At 43.5% G+C, this 18,629-nt stretch overlaps 1 protein-coding gene across 1 annotated transcript in view; it reads right to left on the bottom strand.

The window, feature by feature from the left end:
• Window positions 1–2,577: 2,577 nt before the first annotated feature.
• The window catches only part of ppfia1 (PTPRF interacting protein alpha 1), a 61,432-nt gene continuing 45,380 nt past the window's right edge, over window positions 2,578–18,629 (bottom strand). Inside the window, exons 17-29 of the mRNA XM_083652905.1 lie at window positions 16,597–16,721; window positions 16,192–16,364; window positions 15,965–16,058; window positions 15,472–15,483; window positions 14,047–14,128; window positions 13,521–13,721; window positions 12,830–12,892; window positions 9,174–9,349; window positions 8,203–8,300; window positions 7,273–7,466; window positions 5,822–5,890; window positions 5,463–5,631; window positions 2,578–4,307 (exon numbers count right to left, since the gene is read on the bottom strand). Coding sequence (XP_083509031.1) covers window positions 4,246–4,307; window positions 5,463–5,631; window positions 5,822–5,890; window positions 7,273–7,466; window positions 8,203–8,300; window positions 9,174–9,349; window positions 12,830–12,892; window positions 13,521–13,721; window positions 14,047–14,128; window positions 15,472–15,483; window positions 15,965–16,058; window positions 16,192–16,364; window positions 16,597–16,721 — 1,518 coding nt within the window. The 3' untranslated portion in view covers window positions 2,578–4,245. The remainder of the gene's footprint in view (window positions 4,308–5,462; window positions 5,632–5,821; window positions 5,891–7,272; window positions 7,467–8,202; window positions 8,301–9,173; window positions 9,350–12,829; window positions 12,893–13,520; window positions 13,722–14,046; window positions 14,129–15,471; window positions 15,484–15,964; window positions 16,059–16,191; window positions 16,365–16,596; window positions 16,722–18,629) is intronic.

Below are 18,629 nucleotides of genomic sequence, written 5' to 3'. Positions count from 1 at the left end.
TTAAAACCCTTGTACCCTACTGCCACAGAATCCTCAATTTACTCTTAGTCCATCAGGGACCTTCACGGGAATACTGTACTAATTTATAAATATTAATTTAAATTTATAAATTTTTGACTGTTTATAATTCATTGGTAACTTCTTCCCTAATACCTCATACCAACATTTCATACCTATTCGAATTTTAACCCCTCAAATGCCAGTGTACAGTAAGTACAGTAAAAAAAAAAAAAGTACATTAAAAAAAAAGTGATTTCCCCCCCCCCCCCCCCCCCCCCTTTCCATAAAGACAAACTGGGTTTGGGTCTGATATTATGGGCAGGTTGGGGTGTTTTACAAAAGTCACCACTGCAAGATGCCTAGTGTCAAAGATTGGCAGGAATGATGTCACAATACCTATGACATCACTAGCCTATGACATCATCAGTGATGTCATGAGATGATTTTTGGTCAATATGTCACTGATGACATTACTGATGATGTCACAGACATTGTGACATCATCAGTGGGTTTTTGTATTTTTTGTGATTTTTTGTAAAAATAGTATTTTTTCATATTTTGAGCCAAAAATCCAAAAAGCGCATGTTTTGGACTTCCAGCCATTTTCCCCAAAAAACACAAACGAGCTTTAGTCCAGCATCTATCCTGGTCTAAAGGCTTCAAATCAGTAGTGTGGACTGTCAAATTCAGTTTTCTAATATTTTCCCATCTTTGGCATAGGAATCAGTTTTTTTTACATTTCATGTAAACTGTATGGAATTGATTGCTATGCCCAAAACTGGGGGAATATGGGGAAATAGGCAAACACAGTAGAAACTACAATTTTAACCCCTTGAGTCAAGGTGAGATGTGTAACATCAAGGAAATAATGATTTTTTGAAAAATTAGCTGGAAGTAAAAAAAAAATGTTCTTTTTGTGCAAAATTAACATTGAAATCAATGGGACAACTATGCAATGGACTTTGAGACCATGTAACTCCCCCAAAATTTCTACCAACTCCAAGGTTAGATATTAAGGTCAAAGTTCAAGGTATTTGGTCCAGGATGCCCGCTGAAATAAATGAAATTAATTAATTTTGTAAAAATTTGCTGGGAGTACCAATAGAGTGGTTTCAATGGAAGTCAATGGGTCCATCAGATGGACCAAGAGTAAATTGAGGAGTATTTTTGAAACAAGGTCTTAGGATCGTAGAAAGATAACTATGATTGATTTTTGTCAAATAGGCCTACCCCCAAAAAAATACCTAGCCTTAATTTAAGACCATATACTCAAAAAATGTCAAAACGGCCCATACGCGAATGCAGGAAAAGTCGAAAAGTAGGAGGGTACAAGGGGTAATTTGTTTTTCTAATTTAATTCTGTTTGACTGAGAACTAACTGAGTCTAGTGAATTGCATGTTTTTATGATCTAAGAAGACCCAGCATACAAGCATTCCATTGCACTGTTTACCCTGTTAGGCACACAGATCAAATAAACACACTTGAACTTGAAATGATCAAGTTTTCTATATAACATGATTGTCCCAGTGTGCGGCAACTTTGGATAAAAATATGATTTTTTTCAGATGGATGAAATGGCTGATAGACCAGCAATTGTGGTTCTGTAAGACAGCAGTACGCTCAATTAACTTACCAACTCTTCTACAAAAATAACTTTTCTAAAACTACAACTGCAAGTCTGTTACTAATGCTGCCCCCATGTGGCCAGTGAAGGGACCATATGCTGCCGCAAGGAACAAACCGCCTGAAAATCAAGTCTGGTCTGGTCTGCAGAGGTGTGGTCAAATCAATTTTGCTCCAGTCCCAAGTCTTGAGGCACAAGTCCCAAGTCCAAATGTAGACCACCAAGTCAAGTCAGAACAAATCAAGAATCCAGGAACAATTTAATATCTTAAAGATAACGAAATATCTAGGACTTGTCCATGCACTCAACAATACCATTTTAATAGGATACAAACTTGGCAAGAACACCGTGAGTGCGAGTTCTATAATCAAGTTTTAACCTCAATAAATCCAATCTTTCCATACAAATGCAGAAATCAGAATTCAAATTCAGTCTGGAACAAATCTAATCACTTTCAATCAAAGTCATTTACACAAACAAGATATTTTTTCAAGACTTTGAAAAGCTTTTCAAATCAAAGTCAATTCTTAAGTTACCAAAACATCAGTTCCATGAAGTCAGGGTAACCAATATCACATTTCCAACTTTACAATCAGATCATTGAAATGGAACCCAACTCTTCTATGATCCGTCACCCTGTGGATAATCTGAAAGATGACATTGATCAAATAATTTCTCCATCCCAACCATAGATTTATTAACTCCAACTACATCACTACTTCCTGTTTTTAGTCAAATGTGACTTTTGCTTTTGGAGTAATACTTTTCATACAATAAAGAAAGAAGAAAATTGTCTAGTTCATAACTAGGCGGCCTATCATCACACCCAAGAACCACCCTGTGACAATTTGTGGGGGGAGAGTTCATCCGAGTCAGGAAGCAGGGGTGTCTGATGTTGGCTAAAACCAGTAAGACTCAAAGGTAAAGTAGGGGAGGAAAAAGAAAGCGATGCTTGAAAACACAAAGACTTAGTCTTTTTATTGGCAGTGGAAAATAAGTTTCAGTATTTTATTGAAAGTAAGCAATAAATAATACTGTGATAAAAATAGTTCATAAGTACTCAGACTGTACATCATTTTGTTACAAGATCAGGAGGAGAAGTTTCAATGAGAGCGGGGGGGAACAGAACAGCAACATGGATTCGCATTGTGCATAAATGTCTAAATCACAAAGAGACAGAAAGAAAGAGAACATGACTATTCTACGCTGTAGGGTGAAGGAAACGTCTTCAGCTCCATGTCATTTGCCATGAAGACCAATGGTGGAACCTGTGTTTTTAGCGCAGGCGAGACAAACGGACAAACGGCACAGCCACACTCACAGGAACAAACCGTGGCTTTTACCTTCTAACAAAACGGACAAAACACACAGAGTGAATGAGTAATAATAAATAAGAACAAAAAAGGACAGTGAGGAGTTAAGAAACAATAAGGCTTGATATGAAGTCTTCATAAAAAGTGTTTTTAAAAAAAGTTCTGTGGGTGGATCGCTCCGCCTTGAGGGGTCTCTAGTCGTAGTAGCGGGGAGATCGATTGAGGCCGCAGTGAAGTTGGTCCATCGAAGGAGAGGCCACACTTTGAGCTCAGCCGTACGTTTGAAGTCCGTCCCGTACGCGTGAGCCGTCCGGTGCGCCCTCCAGAGGAGGTGGGGGGAGGTTGTTCTCTCTTAAAGGGACAAGCAGGGTGAAGGTGAGGGTGGGGGATTTGTGGGGTTCGGGTCGGGTGGAGAGGTTCCCTCCCGCATGCAAGGTCGACTAGAGAGAACCTGGAATTCTTCTTTCACTTGCATCCGAAAGTAGCCCTATTTTTTATTATTATTTTTTCGCTACCGTTATATATGGCTTTTCTTTGCTTTTATTCAAGAGTTTCATTTTGGTATCGCAGATATGAAAATAAAAAGAAGAGTAAAGGAAAAATAACTGTCTTCACATGATATCTGTTGTCACCAAACACCTGGCTTGCCAGCAGTTAGTCTCTGGTGATGGATCAACCCACAGTGTTGAGCAGTTTGTGAAACAGTCTTAGCAACTCCAGCAATGTGTCTTGATATTCACAAATCCATTGACCGAAAGAGCTGCATTCACACAAAATCACGAGTGATCAGCTAAAAACTTACAACGGTTAAAAAGGGCAAAGGAAATATAATTAAGTTATATATCACATATCAAAGTCACTTGCGCATAAAATTCAATGATTAGAATTCAAATCAAAGGAAAGGAAAAATAAACATACGTACATCTGGTCAATAGGATCAAGTTTATATAAAAAGATTAGATAAAACGTCTGTTGATATAGAAATATACAAACTCCAGACAGTTGAAACATTCAGTTACATCTGAGAGAGTTAAGCTTAATAAGGGCACAATAGGGAAAATGTTTTCAAAAAAGGGATTGATTAAGCGGGGAGGGGAGAAAAAAAAAAAGATTACATGGTAATTTTAAAATCAATTAAATGTCCCATTGGTTTACATAAATATATTTATATATATATACTGTATATATATAACAAACGCAGATAAATCTAGAATGTGTCCTCTAGGGATACTGAGATCGGCGACTAAGGTCTTTCTCTGTGATGACAAAAAAACAACATCTTTTTAGTGTCCTTGCAGGTCATGTGATCAGTTCATCATCCTGGTCTTGAAGGCAGGGAATTCCCCTTCGTCTTCTGACCAACGGTTACCTATAGAAATAATGAGGATAAACTGAGTAGAGGAGAGAGAGAAACAGACACGAGGACAGAAGCCAGGGAGGAGGGGAAAGAAAAGAAGAGAGGAGAGGAGAGGAGGAGAGGCGTAAACGTGCGTTATTAGAGCCAAGAAGTCCAGTACGAGAAAGCTGCTTTCTGCTTGGAAAAAGAGAGGAAGGGGCGCTTTGGCAGCGAGGAAAGAGCCACAATGCATATTTTGAGTGTAAATGTGCAATCTCGCTGGTATAGAGAGCCAAAGTGGATCGTCAATCAATCAATCAATCAACTTTATTCATGTCCCAGAAGGGCAATTTGGTCACTTCCTGCTTCAGCACTGTACCAGAGATTTTCATCCGTCATTTATTTTCCCATAGACATTTAGTAAAATGCTTATAAAAATAGTTTTACTTGTTCAAACCAAACGGTTCAGATATATTTAGAAACAGGAGAGACATTTCACTCGGACCAAAACGTTAAAAAAAAATCTGGGTTTAAAGAAAATATTTTTTCGATGTTGTTTTTTAAAGTTTTGGTATGAGTGAAATGTTCTATGGTCTCTCCCGATTCTAAATATAGCTGAACCGTTTGGTTTGACGAAGTAAAACTATTTTTATAAGCATTTTTCAAAATGTCTAGGGGAAAATAAATTGCGGAAGAAAATCTCTGGTACGGTGCTGAAGCAGGAAGTGACGTTCCACTTTGCCTCTCTATTCGCCAGGAGTTTCCCGGTGTGTGTGCGTTGTGATCTTACCGTTGCGTTGGGGGTTGTGTGTTAACAAGAGTAGGTCCTGACTGTGGCAGTGTCCAGCCTCTGTATAGACTGACTCCCTGTGTGTCCAACGACGGCAAAAAAAACCACATGCAAAAGACATGCCGTTAGTCACATGATATAGACACACAAACAAAGGCAAGAAGCAGCAAAGCCATTCAAGAGAACTCAGAGAGAGGAGAGGACACGAGGAGGAGGAGCCAGGGTTCAACTGCCAAGTAGAGAGACCTTCTGCTCAAGATTTGCAATGACAGCGCACATTACCAGCCGCACAACACACAGAGAGACACACACACACAAACAAACAAACGAAAACAAAAACACACACACAGACACAAACAAACAAAGGGGCAGTTCAAGGAACTGCTTCTACTGCCTACCGTCCATGGGGCTCCTCTTTGGCTGCGTGGAGGGAGATGCGGCGCTGCTATTGGTCACTCGGAAGTTGGCGGGCAAGGTGTCGGACGAACCCAACGGCATCCCCCTCATGTCTTTGGGCCGGAACTTCTTTCTCCATGACGGGGCCCGGCGGAAGTTCTTATCATCGTCCTGGAGGAGAGGAGAGAGGAGAGGAGGAGAGGAGAGGAGGAGGGAGTTGGTTTCACAAATTTTTTGCAGTTTGTGCCATTGAGTTTCTAAGTAATCTACTAGAAAGTGTGTGTGTGTGTGTGTGTGTGTATGCGTGCGTGTGTGTGTGTGTGTGTGTGTGTGTGTGTGTGTGTGTGTGTGTGTGTGTCACCTCTTCCATTCTCCTCTCGGTGCCGATGGCGAGCAGACCGGTGTATTCTCGCTCTAGAGCCGTTCTGGCCTAAGAAAGAAAAAGAAAGGGGAGGGGAGGGGGGAAATGACACGACTGTTATTATATTTATGAATTAAAACACCAATTTAACACAAAATATATTCACTTTAAGAAATGTTACTTTCAATGGCCACATATGGCCCAAATTGACACAAAAAATGACACAAATTTTAGCCAATTTAGCTTGTTATTCAATTTGGAAAGCATCCATTTTGTAACCGGTGCTGTTGGGAGTCATAGCCGCCATATTGTCTGTATTAGAGCTCCGATAGTATCTGGATGTATTGGTGCTGATCCAGCTCCCAAATATACTCATGTTGGCAAATGAAGTGGTCCTGATGCTGATACTTTAATAAGCTGTACTTTGGTGCAATAAAAGACTTTCCTGGCAGGAGGAAAAATGTCTGCAGTGTCTGTTGAGCGGAGGAGAGACAACGCAGCTCTCTCAAACCAGCCAGACAGTTACAGTAATACCCAAGTGAGGCAATTCTGATTTCAAAAATAAAATGACATCTTTCACCTCACCTACTGTATGGGGGGGGGGGGGGGTTAGGTTGTATCTCACTACTAACAAGGCGGAGCGGTCGCCGTGCGGCGTGACGGCGCACAATTTGCTCAACCCCCCCCCTGACCTCATTAAAGAGGGCGGGACTAAGCCCCCCTGACCTCCCTAAAGAGGGCGGGGCTAAGCCCCCCAATGTCTTCAGACCCTAGAAACACCACTGCGTTTCCCTCTGTGTGGGAACCATTCCTGCTTCAGTGCTGCGGCACCGCTACCGGACACTTGAGCTGTGCGCACATCATGTTGCAGTTCAGCAGCACTCTGTCTGTAGCAACCATGGATGTATATGAACCATTATATGAACGGTAGCAATGCTCAGATGCAAACTCCCTCATAGAAAAGCAGTCACGTAACGTTTATTTGTTTGTTATCTCAGCCAGAGTCGTAACTTTTGATCCATCAATAGGAAAGGATGATGTCTCTCGGGAGGTTAGGAGACGCGCAGCTTGTGCGTACAATGAAATATGATCCTGCCCATGCCACTGTGTGTGTGTGTACATGTGTGTGTGTGTGTACCTGTGTGTTCTGCGTGTGTATCTGTGTGTTCTGCGTGTGTGTACCTGTGTGTTCTGCGTGTGTGTACCTGTGTGTTCTGTGTGTGTGTACCTGTGTGTTCTGTGTGTGCGTGTACCTGTGTGTTCTGTGTGTGTGTACCTGTGTGTTGTGTGTGCGTGTACCTGTGTGTTCTGCATGTGTGTGTACCTGTGTGTTCTGTGTGTGTGTGTGTGTGTGTGTGTGTGTGTGTGTACCTGTGTGTTCTGTGTGTGCGTGTACCTGTGTGTTCTGTGTGTGTGTGTGTGTGTGTGTGTGTGTGTGTGTGTGTGTGTACCTGTGTGTTCTGTGTGGGGATCTGCAGCAGCAGGGCCAGGGCGTTGTGGTCGAAGGTCTCGTCCAGGGCGAGCAGCGCCCCGTGGACTCCGCTCTCGTAAAGGTTCCCGCTGTACTCCTTCAGCCCGATGGCCTGGACCCAGCTGACCACGCGCTCGTTACTCCACACCAGCACGTCGGACACGGTGGCCGAACCTTCAGCAGAGCGTGTGATGAAATATCATAATGTCAGTATCACTTAACACACGCAAACATAAACAGGATAATTACATGCATACAAAAGCCACATGGTAGGTACCAGGTGGGAGAGTGGGTGGGATGGGGGAGTACTATAGTACTACATTTGTAGACCGCATTTAGTGTCGAGCAACAAGACACTGGTACGCAGTGTTAATCTTGTAATGTGAAGGGGGGGTTCGTTACTCTCTTTCTGGGTCACCAAGAGTCTCTCAGACTTTATTTCCAAGACATAAATCTGGAATGAATGTACTCCTGTAGTCCGGCATGGACAATGGCGCGCACATCTCTAGAGTGCAGATGAGAGCTGAGCTAGGGATGGGGAAAAATAAAACAGGAAGTAGTTGCTGTCTGCCCAAGTTTGATGTTGTACGATCTTGTCGTAACAAGAGCACTCTGTGAAATGTGAGTGTTGTGAGGTTCTGATGGTGAAATCCATTAGAGACGATTTCATGAAGAATGCAAACTTTAAAACTTCCGTCCAAATGGGATCTCCATTCCTAGCTCATCTTTAAGTTTGCACCCTCCTCTGACCAAAAGGTTAGCGACTTACTCAATTGTTTTACGTATATATAGTGAGAAATACCTTCTATTTTCTCACTCTGTTGGTACAGTCTGTTGTTGACCAACATGGCCTTTTGATATTTTACTCCATGGGGCATGTAGATATGGTGAGAAAGCACCAGTGCGTTACCTTGGACCTCCAGCAGAGCCTCCTCCCTCCTCCTCTCCAACTCCTTCCGGTCATAGTTGAGCCTCCTCAGACACATCACCCCACACTGAAAACTGTTCCTGTTGCACAGACACAAAGACATACAGCCAGTCAGGCAGGCAGAAAAGCAAGTATGAGATAAGAATGGCTGACTTGCTATTATGTAATAATCTTTTATTAATAGCCTTTGACCTTTTTTTATGTTCCTTTCTTTGCAGACATTGCACTTTACATTAGACTTGATTCTTATTTAGCTCTTATTATTGAGCACTTATAGCCAATTGTTTTATTTGAGGCCATTTATTTCTCTACGATGAGCATGTTCTTCGTTTACCATTAGAAACACTTTCAGCAGATCAGGGAAGTCTGTTAGCTAGCGGTCTATCATTCTGTGGTAGACATTAGGTGTGTATCATTTTCTAGCTCTAACCGTTGTTACTAGGGGTGTGGGTGGGGAATCGATACAGCATAGTATTGCGATATTTTGTGCGCAATATATCGTATCGTATCGAATGCCAAGTATCGTGATATTTTATTATACAAAATGTCAAGTGCATGCAACCATTATGACAGGCTTTGTCACAGGGTTGGTCAGTCTGTCTGCTTGACAGTCCCATTTTGCTGCAATAACAATTATTGAAGGGAGATATGAACAAACTGGAAACTTTATCTCAGTAGATAAAACAGATGTTGACAAAGTTTTTTCCTTTGGGGACATCATTTGCAGTTGAAAAAAAGGTAATAAATCACAATATATTGCAATATGGCAATACTCAATATATCGCAATACTAGCATATCGCAATATCACAATACTATTGTAATATGGTATCGTGGGGCACCTGGTGATTCTCACCACTAGTTGTTACCTACAGCTACTGTCTACCATTTTGAGCTCAGCCAAGTTGCCTATGTTAATCTTGTGCTAGTGTCTGTCACTCTAGCGTTGTTTTACCTGTGGAAGCTGTCCACCATCTTGAGCTGCCCCCGGAGGTCCTTCTTGGTGAGGTGGTCCAGCATGCGGGCGTCCACCAGGGACTCCATGAAGTAGGAGCGGTACTGCGGCAGCCCCAGGCTGGGCAGCCACTCGTTGCCGATCCACTCGTGGTTCATGTCTCCGTATGCCAGCGTCTACGGCGAGAGAGGGGGGACACAGCTCAACACGTGTGCCTGTGTGTGCGAGTGACTGAGTGAGTGATGAAAAGATGGCACGCGTTTATCATGTCAGAGACAATCGTGCAAAATATTGACGTCTTTCGAACAGCTCGCTTGCAGTCGAGGCCTGGTCGGAGATGCTGGAGAGGCTAGGGATGGGACGATATGCTTATCTCACGATAACACTGATTGATAATCTTATTATTATAGCAGACAGTGTAGTGAGTCACCAACTTATTGATGCAATGCCATACTAGAGTTAGATTGTGTTCTACTGAGCTCTGCAAGTTTCCACTTATTTGCAATCTTAGGTTTGTCCATTTAATTGATATGCAACTTAACCAAGACACGATTAATCTAATAATTGTTTGCACATTTATTAAGACAACTTGTCATAGTCTGCATAGCTTTCAGTTAATTCTTCAGTTTCTGTCGTTTTTACACAGGAAACCTGACTCACTGCACTGTCAACTAGGGCTGGGTATCGAACTTCGATACTTTTATGGTGTCGACCAAATTACGTCAATACTATCGAGTATCCCTTCACTTCGAGTATCGATTCACCAAATTTCAATAACTACGAGCGCATCTCGCTTTTTTTCGAGTTGTCCTCGAATGCAGCATACGAGTGCGAGATTACAAAATAATGTTCTAAGTAAATAATGTTGACATTGAGAAGTTTGGGTTTATTTTTTTAGAACTGAAATTCCTTTTATTATTATGTATCGTTCAGAAACCGGTATCGAAAAAAACGACGATAGCCAGTCCTACTGTCAGTGTCAACACATCAAAGTTCACCTAAACCTTATCTCTGAAACCTTATCACTGTGTTCAGCTACAAAATGATCAAATAAAACCACTGTTTCTCACTATAAAAGTCAGTTGAGTAATAGTGAGCAAAAACAAAGTGTAAAAGGAACTGGTGTAAAATGCAGATTTTGTCTGAATAGGAGACAAATTCACGCTTGCGCTGTTAATTTAGTGTAGTGTAACATCTACACTACAGCTATTTTGTAACCTACTCATAAAATTAAGGCCCGCTACATGGCATTAACTTAACCTGTTTGCATACAGTTCCACCACATTGCATCCACAAGCAAATGTTAATGTCAGTTTACATAGCTGTTGGATGTGGATTAGAATCACAACTGCATTTACACTTTGGTACTGTGATCAAATGTCTCTCTGAGGGTTTAGACCGTAAGACCGTCAGTGCTTCTTGGGTTCAAGATCAAGAATCATTCATTCATTCATTCATTGGGTACAATTACATTTTTTAAGATGAATCTGAAACCAATCCTCTATGATCTGAACCATAGTGGAAGAGTTTCCTTTGTTGATTTTTGTATTCAGTTTGTTTCGGTTCACATTGACCGATTACAAGCAAAGCAGGGCTTGTTTACACAGAAGTCACATGGACATAGAAGCAGCTTGTTTATCGGTCATCTCGCAAAGTTAGAGATTTTGGCGGTTGGGGGGTGGGGGAGGTTTGGTCAAAACAAATCTGATTCCAGTCCCAGTAACTTTAGTAACATGATGAACTTATCTTTGTCATAATTTACAATTGTTGGTTAAGTAAAGAACACGAAGGAATAGTTGAACTTCGGAGACTTTTTCCTGTTGTTGGTTCAGATTACATTTCTCACTCTTAACAAACCACGACACATTTCTGGGGTCTCAGTTCAGTTGTTTTGTGGGCAGCAAAGTTTGAACCCTGTTGTTCTCAACTGCTCGATGAATAGAGCTTTTTTCCACAGTTTGAATAAAGCGCTCTAAGCGGTTTGACGAATAAGAAAGCAGGGTAAATGCGTAGAGTGCGTAGACCAAGGTTTTCTCCACAAAGAGATATTGTCAAAAAGGTGAACCTAGCGTGAAAAGAGAGTGATGATCGGAGAAAACACTAGGTGGAGCTGTCTGGGAATGTGTGCAAACCTGCGCCCAGCTACCCTCCTCATCCTCCTGGTGTTAGCATGGTTAGCGTGGGCATGGTGAGAAGAAGAGAGAGGTGAGGGTTAGTTAGTGAGGCAGCAGTGCTGGGTTAATGCAGCTAACATGCAAACAGAAAGTGCAGGGTCAAACAAAAACACACCAACACCAAGCTATAAATTAATTGTAAGGCCTCAAACAGGAAAGTGACGACACAATAATGCCAAAAGTATTGTGTTTTCCCAGTGAGAGCAACCACACAATGAAAAATTAAAAGGGATTAACTAAACTGTTTAATTACTTTCCCTTGTAATGAACATGAACATTCATATTATCCACAAGCTACCGGCTTTTTCTGCTACCGTCTAAAAGTTATCGAGCCATTTAGTGATACTGTTTCAATGGCTCTGCAACCGACATGGCTTTTTTATTGGATATGAAATATTTATATCATGAGTATTTTGATACAAGGTTTGCAGTTTCATTCGTTGATGTACCTTTTTTTCTCCAAAGGTGAGAATTTCAATGCCTTTATTCTGAAAGTAAATGAGAAAGTAACTTGACAGCCAAAATTGTGTTTGAGACCATGTGCATCCAGTGCTCGGGAGGCGATGTGAAAGTGTCAATGCAATGGGCTATTTTTAGCGTTTAACACACGCTGTTTACCTGCGTTTGAAAACCCTGAATATAAGTGGTAATTTTTATGTGAAAAAGGTATTAGTCCCCCCCCCCAAAAAAACAAAAACAAAACAAACAACAACAAAACAACAAACAAAAAACAAAAATGTGTTGCTTTCTTATTTCTCTGGGTCTGGGAAGCCTCTAGCTCCAAACTGCTGTCGGAATCCTGGCCGGTGATTGCTGGGTTCGGAATCCTGAACCCACCAATCAGTAATGACTTTAGCGATCAGGCGCGCCCACCAAACCTGACTCTTGACGACATTTGAAAATGAACCCCTCTCTCATTGGTGCTACGACCTGTCAGTCATTCAATCCCACCCCCGCCCCCCGCCTCCTCAAAACAGCAGTGAGGACAGTGAAGTGGCACAGACTCATTATGTAGTATGCGGAGCGCAGCGATTGAACCTAATATTTGAGTCTGGGGTAGAGAGACTAGTGCAGCCCTAACACACACACAAACACACACACAAACAAACACACACACACAAACCAAACCACTAGCTAATGTAAAGAGAAAACAAAGCAACTACGCCAGGTCTAAATGGAGAAAAAACAAGACTACTAACGCCCAACTAGCGGAAAGAAATCACCAACTACAACAGGAAAAAAACAAGGCCTTGTTCCAAGTTGCCCAGAGTGTCCCAGCAGCCAATGATAAGAGTAATGTAATATTGCGTTGATTATTAACATTGAATCGATATAGCATAATTAATTGGCTCCGGCGAGGGAAACGCTAATGCATGCATTGTGTAAGGTCTGACTGTCCTGAAGACAACTTGGAACGTGGCCCCGACAGTCACCGCAGACTCGACGAGCCGGAGGTGACCGGCCAATCGGGAGTAGACTAACCGTAGGGGGCGTGGCCGCCAGAGTTTCCATCTCTTCGTGCGTGACCCAAACGTTTCCCGTGGACTGATCATTTGATTAGCACCCAACCAATCACAAGTGAGAGAAGTGTGCCAAGAGAGTGGTGGGAGGAGACGGGAAGAGAGAGAGAAAATACAGGGAAGAAGATCAAGAAGCACGTGTTCATTCATTGTTCGTTATTGTCGAGGTTAGCTAATGAAATGAGCAAACAATCGGAACAAGAATCCAGTTTGACATTAGTAAGAGTTAAGTGTGTAAGCAGTTACAAGAGTTAGCTCAAATCACAGTGGTGGTCATGCCAAATCAAATCAAGAGTTAGCTCAAATCACAGTGGTCATGCCAAAACAAATCAAGAGTTAGCTCAAATCACAGTGGTCATGCCAAATCAAATCAAGAGTTAACTCAAATCACATGACAAGAAATCTAGTAGGAAGCTAGTAGGAATGAAAAAGGCTAATTGTTTCATATGATTTTCCTCTATTAAGATGGCACATGGCTCTGTGTGTGTGTGTGTGTTTATGTGTGTGTGTGTGTGTGTGTGTGTGTGTGTGTGTGTGTGTGTGTGTGTGTGTGCACGCCTGTGTGTGTGTGTGTGTGTGTGTGTGTGCACGCCCGTGTGTGTGTGTGCACGCCCGTGTGTGTGTGTGCACATTAAGCAGAACGAGAGCAGTACCGTTCTGGAGGTGGGCGGGGCCGACGGGCTGGTGAGGCTCATGATTTCCTGGATGGCCAGGCGGAGCTTCAGGCGGTGCAGTGGGTTGCTGATGCCGATCTCCCGCTGGATCTCCGTGTCGGACAGCGCAGACATGATGGCTCCGCTCTTCACGTTGGCGCGGCACGCGGCCACGTACCAGGCTGGCATGCCCACCCACAGCTGGCCACAAGAGGGCAGAGGGCAGACATGGCGTAAGTGTGAGAAATGGCACCGAAAAAGTAGGACACATTTATTGGAGGCCGAAAGAGAGAAGAGAGAAATTCAGGGTGGGTTTAGTTTGCAGAGTATGCCTTGAAGGTTTACTGAGAATGAAAGCTAATTAAATTCTGCATGGATCTAAGTTTTGCAGATGTTTTATTTCTTCTGAGGAGGAGGATTTTGTCTGACGGGCACCTTTTTATTAAATTCAGTATTCTATTTTTATTAAAGTCAGTATTACTGGTTGTTAGAAAGATTTTCTGAGCGAGTGTGACTGTGGTCTTACCTCCAGCCAGACCACAACTGTGGGGCCATCCCACTGGGCGAACGGCAGGCCCTGCCTGCGAGCCTCCTCCAGCAGTTCATGCCTAAGATGCAATATAGACATTTAGGCCAAAATCCAGAGAGGACACAGACACAGACATCATGCATCCACAGTCAAATCCACAGAGCCCTTCATACACTCACAAGTCACACAACCAGCACTCAACCAGCAACCCCCCCCCCCCCCCCCCCCCCAAAACAAAGACATCAACTGACGCATGCACACTCAAAACAGAGAGCAGGAGTTTGAGAGGAAACGAAGAGAAACGGAAAGCCAAGATGACTGAAAGAGAGATATACCCATCTGGAAAACCTTTGGGGGGGAAAAATAGCATTATTTTAAGTATTAGCATAGTGTTTGGCAAAACCTCCTCCTCAGCCATGTGGGAAAAACACCACTAGCCTCTGGGACTGGGAGTCAGAGCTGAGACAAACTCTAGAGAAGTCAGATGCTCTCTAGAGTTTTAGTATGGAAGCATTCCTTTTAAGACCACTGAATCAGTAGGGGGACAGATAACATGCAAATAGGGGAATATTTAGGACAGGAGAAACGTTGGCATGAGCTTTTCGAAGGACTGGTACATTCATTTCATGCAGATTCTGAGTTTGCCATCCGAGTCTATTGCTCTGGCATTACTGGGATGCTGAATTAGAGGTTCGTTTGGACACCGCCATTTAACAGAGAATCCCTGTGGGACTGCTGGAAAGTAGGTACTCATTTGGACTCGTAGAAAGTTACTTCAAGTCGGCACAAGTTGGTAGGTAACAAGTCTTTCATCTTAGCGGTCTGAAGGATAGCAATGGAATGTAAAACATCTAGTTGGCCACTAGATGGGGCTGTGTGCACCATTTAGCCACCTTAAGAGATCAAGCCCATCTTCTGTTTGGCAGATCTGCCATCATAAAAAGCAGTGGATAGTAGATGATGTCAAAGAGCATCACTACTGGCATAGTTTGAAAACATCTAAATGATCTTCAAATACATTTATATTCTGAGGACATTTACAGCAACAGTGCTAATGGAGATAATGCATGCTTTTGCAAACAATACGCCTGTATAGACAGGAAACTGAACGGACATACTGCATTTGGGTCGAATTCATCCAAACATCTAACATCAACTTTCCTAACGTTGTCGTGTCTAGTAGGAAAACCCCCAGAGGAAACTTTTGTCACTCGGTAAAGAGAAGGGCACATGGCATTCCTGTTAGTGAAGCTTTTCTGTGGAAGGCAGGGAGGGTAGAGAGCAGCATGGAAAAGCCTTCAGGCACGTGGAGGAGGAGGGACGGCTGTTTCAGGATCCTCCGAGTTATTGGTGAGGGGGGGTAAGTGAAGCCAAGTGTGGGAAGAAGATGAGGCAAAGCAGAAGCAATATGAACCAACTTACCCTGTCTTTGGACTACACACGGAACGAGAAGGGGATGGTAGAAAAGAGGGGGGGAGGTCGGCAAAACAATAAAAATAAAGGAATGAATTGATGCCGATTAAGGCGTGGTCTAAAAGCAGCAACGTACAAAAATCACAACGTCTACAATTACACAAAGCTACAAATGAAAATAATGTGCTAAAAACTTTGCGGGAGATGAGCGCAGTGAAATGGGCGTGACATGGAAGTGGGAGGAGCTGCTAAGATGCTGTTGTCGCCGCTCAACAGCGTGAGCCAGGTGGGCGGGGCGTGAGGGTGAGAGCCAGCCGTGGACTGCACACAGGAGCACCAACCACAGAGTGGCTTTTTACATTATTAATAACACTACTCTAAAGCATGGACATACTGTATATAGTAGGTGTCATCAAGTCCTCTTAAAACATTTTTCCTCCGTCTACATAAAGTGTGGAGAGAGAGCAGCGGGAAGAGAGGACTGTTGGGGGAAGACACCTACTTCTTCTGCAGCTTGCGGTTCTTCTCTGCCGGACCGCCCAGCGTGCCCATTCCCAAACCCTCCTTGGGACTGCCCTCGGCCTCGGGAGTGCCAGCTGGGAAGACAGAAGAACCTTGGATCAGATCACTGACGGGGCGAGGCAACTACTGGTGGTGTGCAAAGATAAACAGAGAAGATGCGATGTGTGCTCGGGTGGTGTGGGAAGCTCTGAGGTGTGAGCTTCTGACCTTGGCTGGGGGCTTCCTTGCCGGGGAGGCTGGGTCGGCCCTTCTCCTTTTTCCCAAAGAGGCGCCCGATGGAAGACTTGATGCTCTTCTTCTTGGCCGCTTTGTTGAGGGAGTCCTGGCTGCTGTTGCTGCTGCTGGGGTTACTGCCTTGGCCGTCCTGCAGGCCAGCCAGCCTACAAGTCCAAAGGGCAGAGAAGAAGAGGGAGAGCGAATGGAAGGGAGGACAGAGAGATGAGGAGAAATTCTAGACAACAAGGATGCCGCCTCTAGTTCAGTAATCTTGACAGGTTCACTCAGTTGAATTTTCGATGACCCTTTGCTCCAGCTACACGCAGCTCTCCAACCCAAAAAGACACTGGAGGGATGAACATGGCTATTGGGAGTCAGAGGCAGAGGTCTTCTTACCCGCGGAGGTCTCGAATGTCTTCGTGGCTGGCGGCGTGTCCCGGGCCCTTGTTGAGGCGCATGGAGCGTGGGGTGGTAGGGGGCGACGTCTCACACTGGATAGTGGCCTTGTCGTCCTGGGCAGACTGCGTTAACAGACGGGGGGGGGGACAGAGAACATGTTAGTTCTGTTTTTCACACTGTGGAGACCAGGATGAGGGCTTCAAGTTGTGAAAACAAATAGAACATACTTCATTTTGCACACACAACTGTTGACTGTGGACACCCATCATTTGCATTAAAAACCATCGTGTGTTTGGTTCATAACCTCACATCATGTCTGTCTGTCTTTTTTCTTTTTTTTCTTTTTCTCTCTCTCGACTGCAATTACCAAAACATTATTGTAAAAAAAAAAAGCAACAAAAGTTATTAAAATGACAGTCCAAATGACACGTTTGTATAATAAACCCTTTTCTTTTCATGAAAATTATGTCACAGCAAGCATAAAGGAAAGGATTTGTCAATGAAGTCAGGTTATACATTCATTAAAAATAAATCAAATAAGATTTTTTTTTTAAATGGCACAACAGAAATCCATCTTCGAGAGAAGGTCAAGGTGACTTAACAGTATCTTAAAAATGGGAGTGAAGCCCTTGTGCTATCCCAACAGAACTTCTAACATGTGACAGCTCTAAAGCAACATGTTTAGGTGTTTGGGATGGGAGAAGATGAGAGGGTGTGTATGCAGAAGCATACAGCTGAACTGGGTGGTAGATGGTGGCCTGTTGGGATGGAGAGGCTGAACATTTGTGGAATGCGTTTTTTTCAAGCTACAGTAGGAGATGATTGGTGGGAGAAGGAGGGGGGTGTAAATAGAGGGATCAAATAGCAAAGAGCGGGCCAGTGAGAGCAGATCTCTAGATTACCTTCCTGCGGTGCTTGCGCAGGTCACTAGGCTGAAGCATGGCAAAAAAAGGAGAGAGGAGAGAGGCCATTAGTGAGACGCAAGAAACACCTCTGCTGGACCCACGCCATGCACAAACACATACCCAAGTACACTGACACTAGGGTGCAAAGTGTACGCTTCCTGAATCGATCATCGTTAACGTTAACGAGCAAGCAATCGATCTCCGATTAATTGTTTGCATCCCTAACTGACACACACGCGCACACACACACACACACAAGTTCAGGAGTGAAGACCTACAGAAACTGAAAGTTGAATTGAGCAGTAGAGAGACGTGCTGTTGTAGGGAAAGAAAAGGCCTCCAGGAGCACCACAGCACCCATAAGCTCATCCCAATGGACGAGGATAAAGAGACACTGCAAAACAACAGGGCGGGGGTTGGGATGAGGAGGGTGGAGGTCGGGATGAGGTAGGTAGGGTGCAGCCTTGCTCAAACAAACTGAGCTGCGAAATCATTTGTCCGGGAGAGAATGGCGGTGCAAGTCTTTGCAAAACACCACAGTTGAATCAAAGCAATGTTTAAGTTCATTCGAATAAGCGGCCAACTGGTTACCTCCAAGTCACACATGAACACGTTGAAATTACGGGTGACAATGTTATGAGCCATTTAGCTAAATAACAGTCAAGTTGTTAATGCTTTATTTTGGTGGTTCTCAACCACTTGGTCACGGCCCATGCGCCCCCTAGTGGGCCGCAAAATATTCTCAAGTTGAAGCTCAGATAAGTAGTGTGCCGCGAGTCCGTGTTTGACGAGGGCTGCGACGCTCAAATTTTAAGCGACGGTGAATATTCTGGTATTGGCGGAAACTAGAAATCCAGACAAATACGTAGGTCCCAGCCGTGTTATGCTAGCTCACTGAGAAGCGGGTGTAAAATGGCTCCAAACTCAGCTAAGTCTTTGACAAAGGTTAATGGGCATGACTATTTTCAAACGGGTCCCTTGACCACTCACATCAACATATCTGAATAAAATTTGGCTCATTAGAAGCACAAGAGTCTTAGCTTTACAGTCATATCTAACATATGTCAGCTACATAGGGTTTAAGAGAGTCCCAGGGTCCTAAAGACAGTGCTCTGCATGCAGTGA

This window comes from Poromitra crassiceps (assembly GCF_964638095.1).
Source record: "Poromitra crassiceps genome assembly, chromosome: 16".
In the NCBI taxonomy this organism is placed as follows: Eukaryota; Metazoa; Chordata; class Actinopteri; order Beryciformes; family Melamphaidae; genus Poromitra; species Poromitra crassiceps.
Note: the sequence above shows the minus strand (reverse complement) of the source record. Positions and strands in the feature narration are given on the sequence as shown.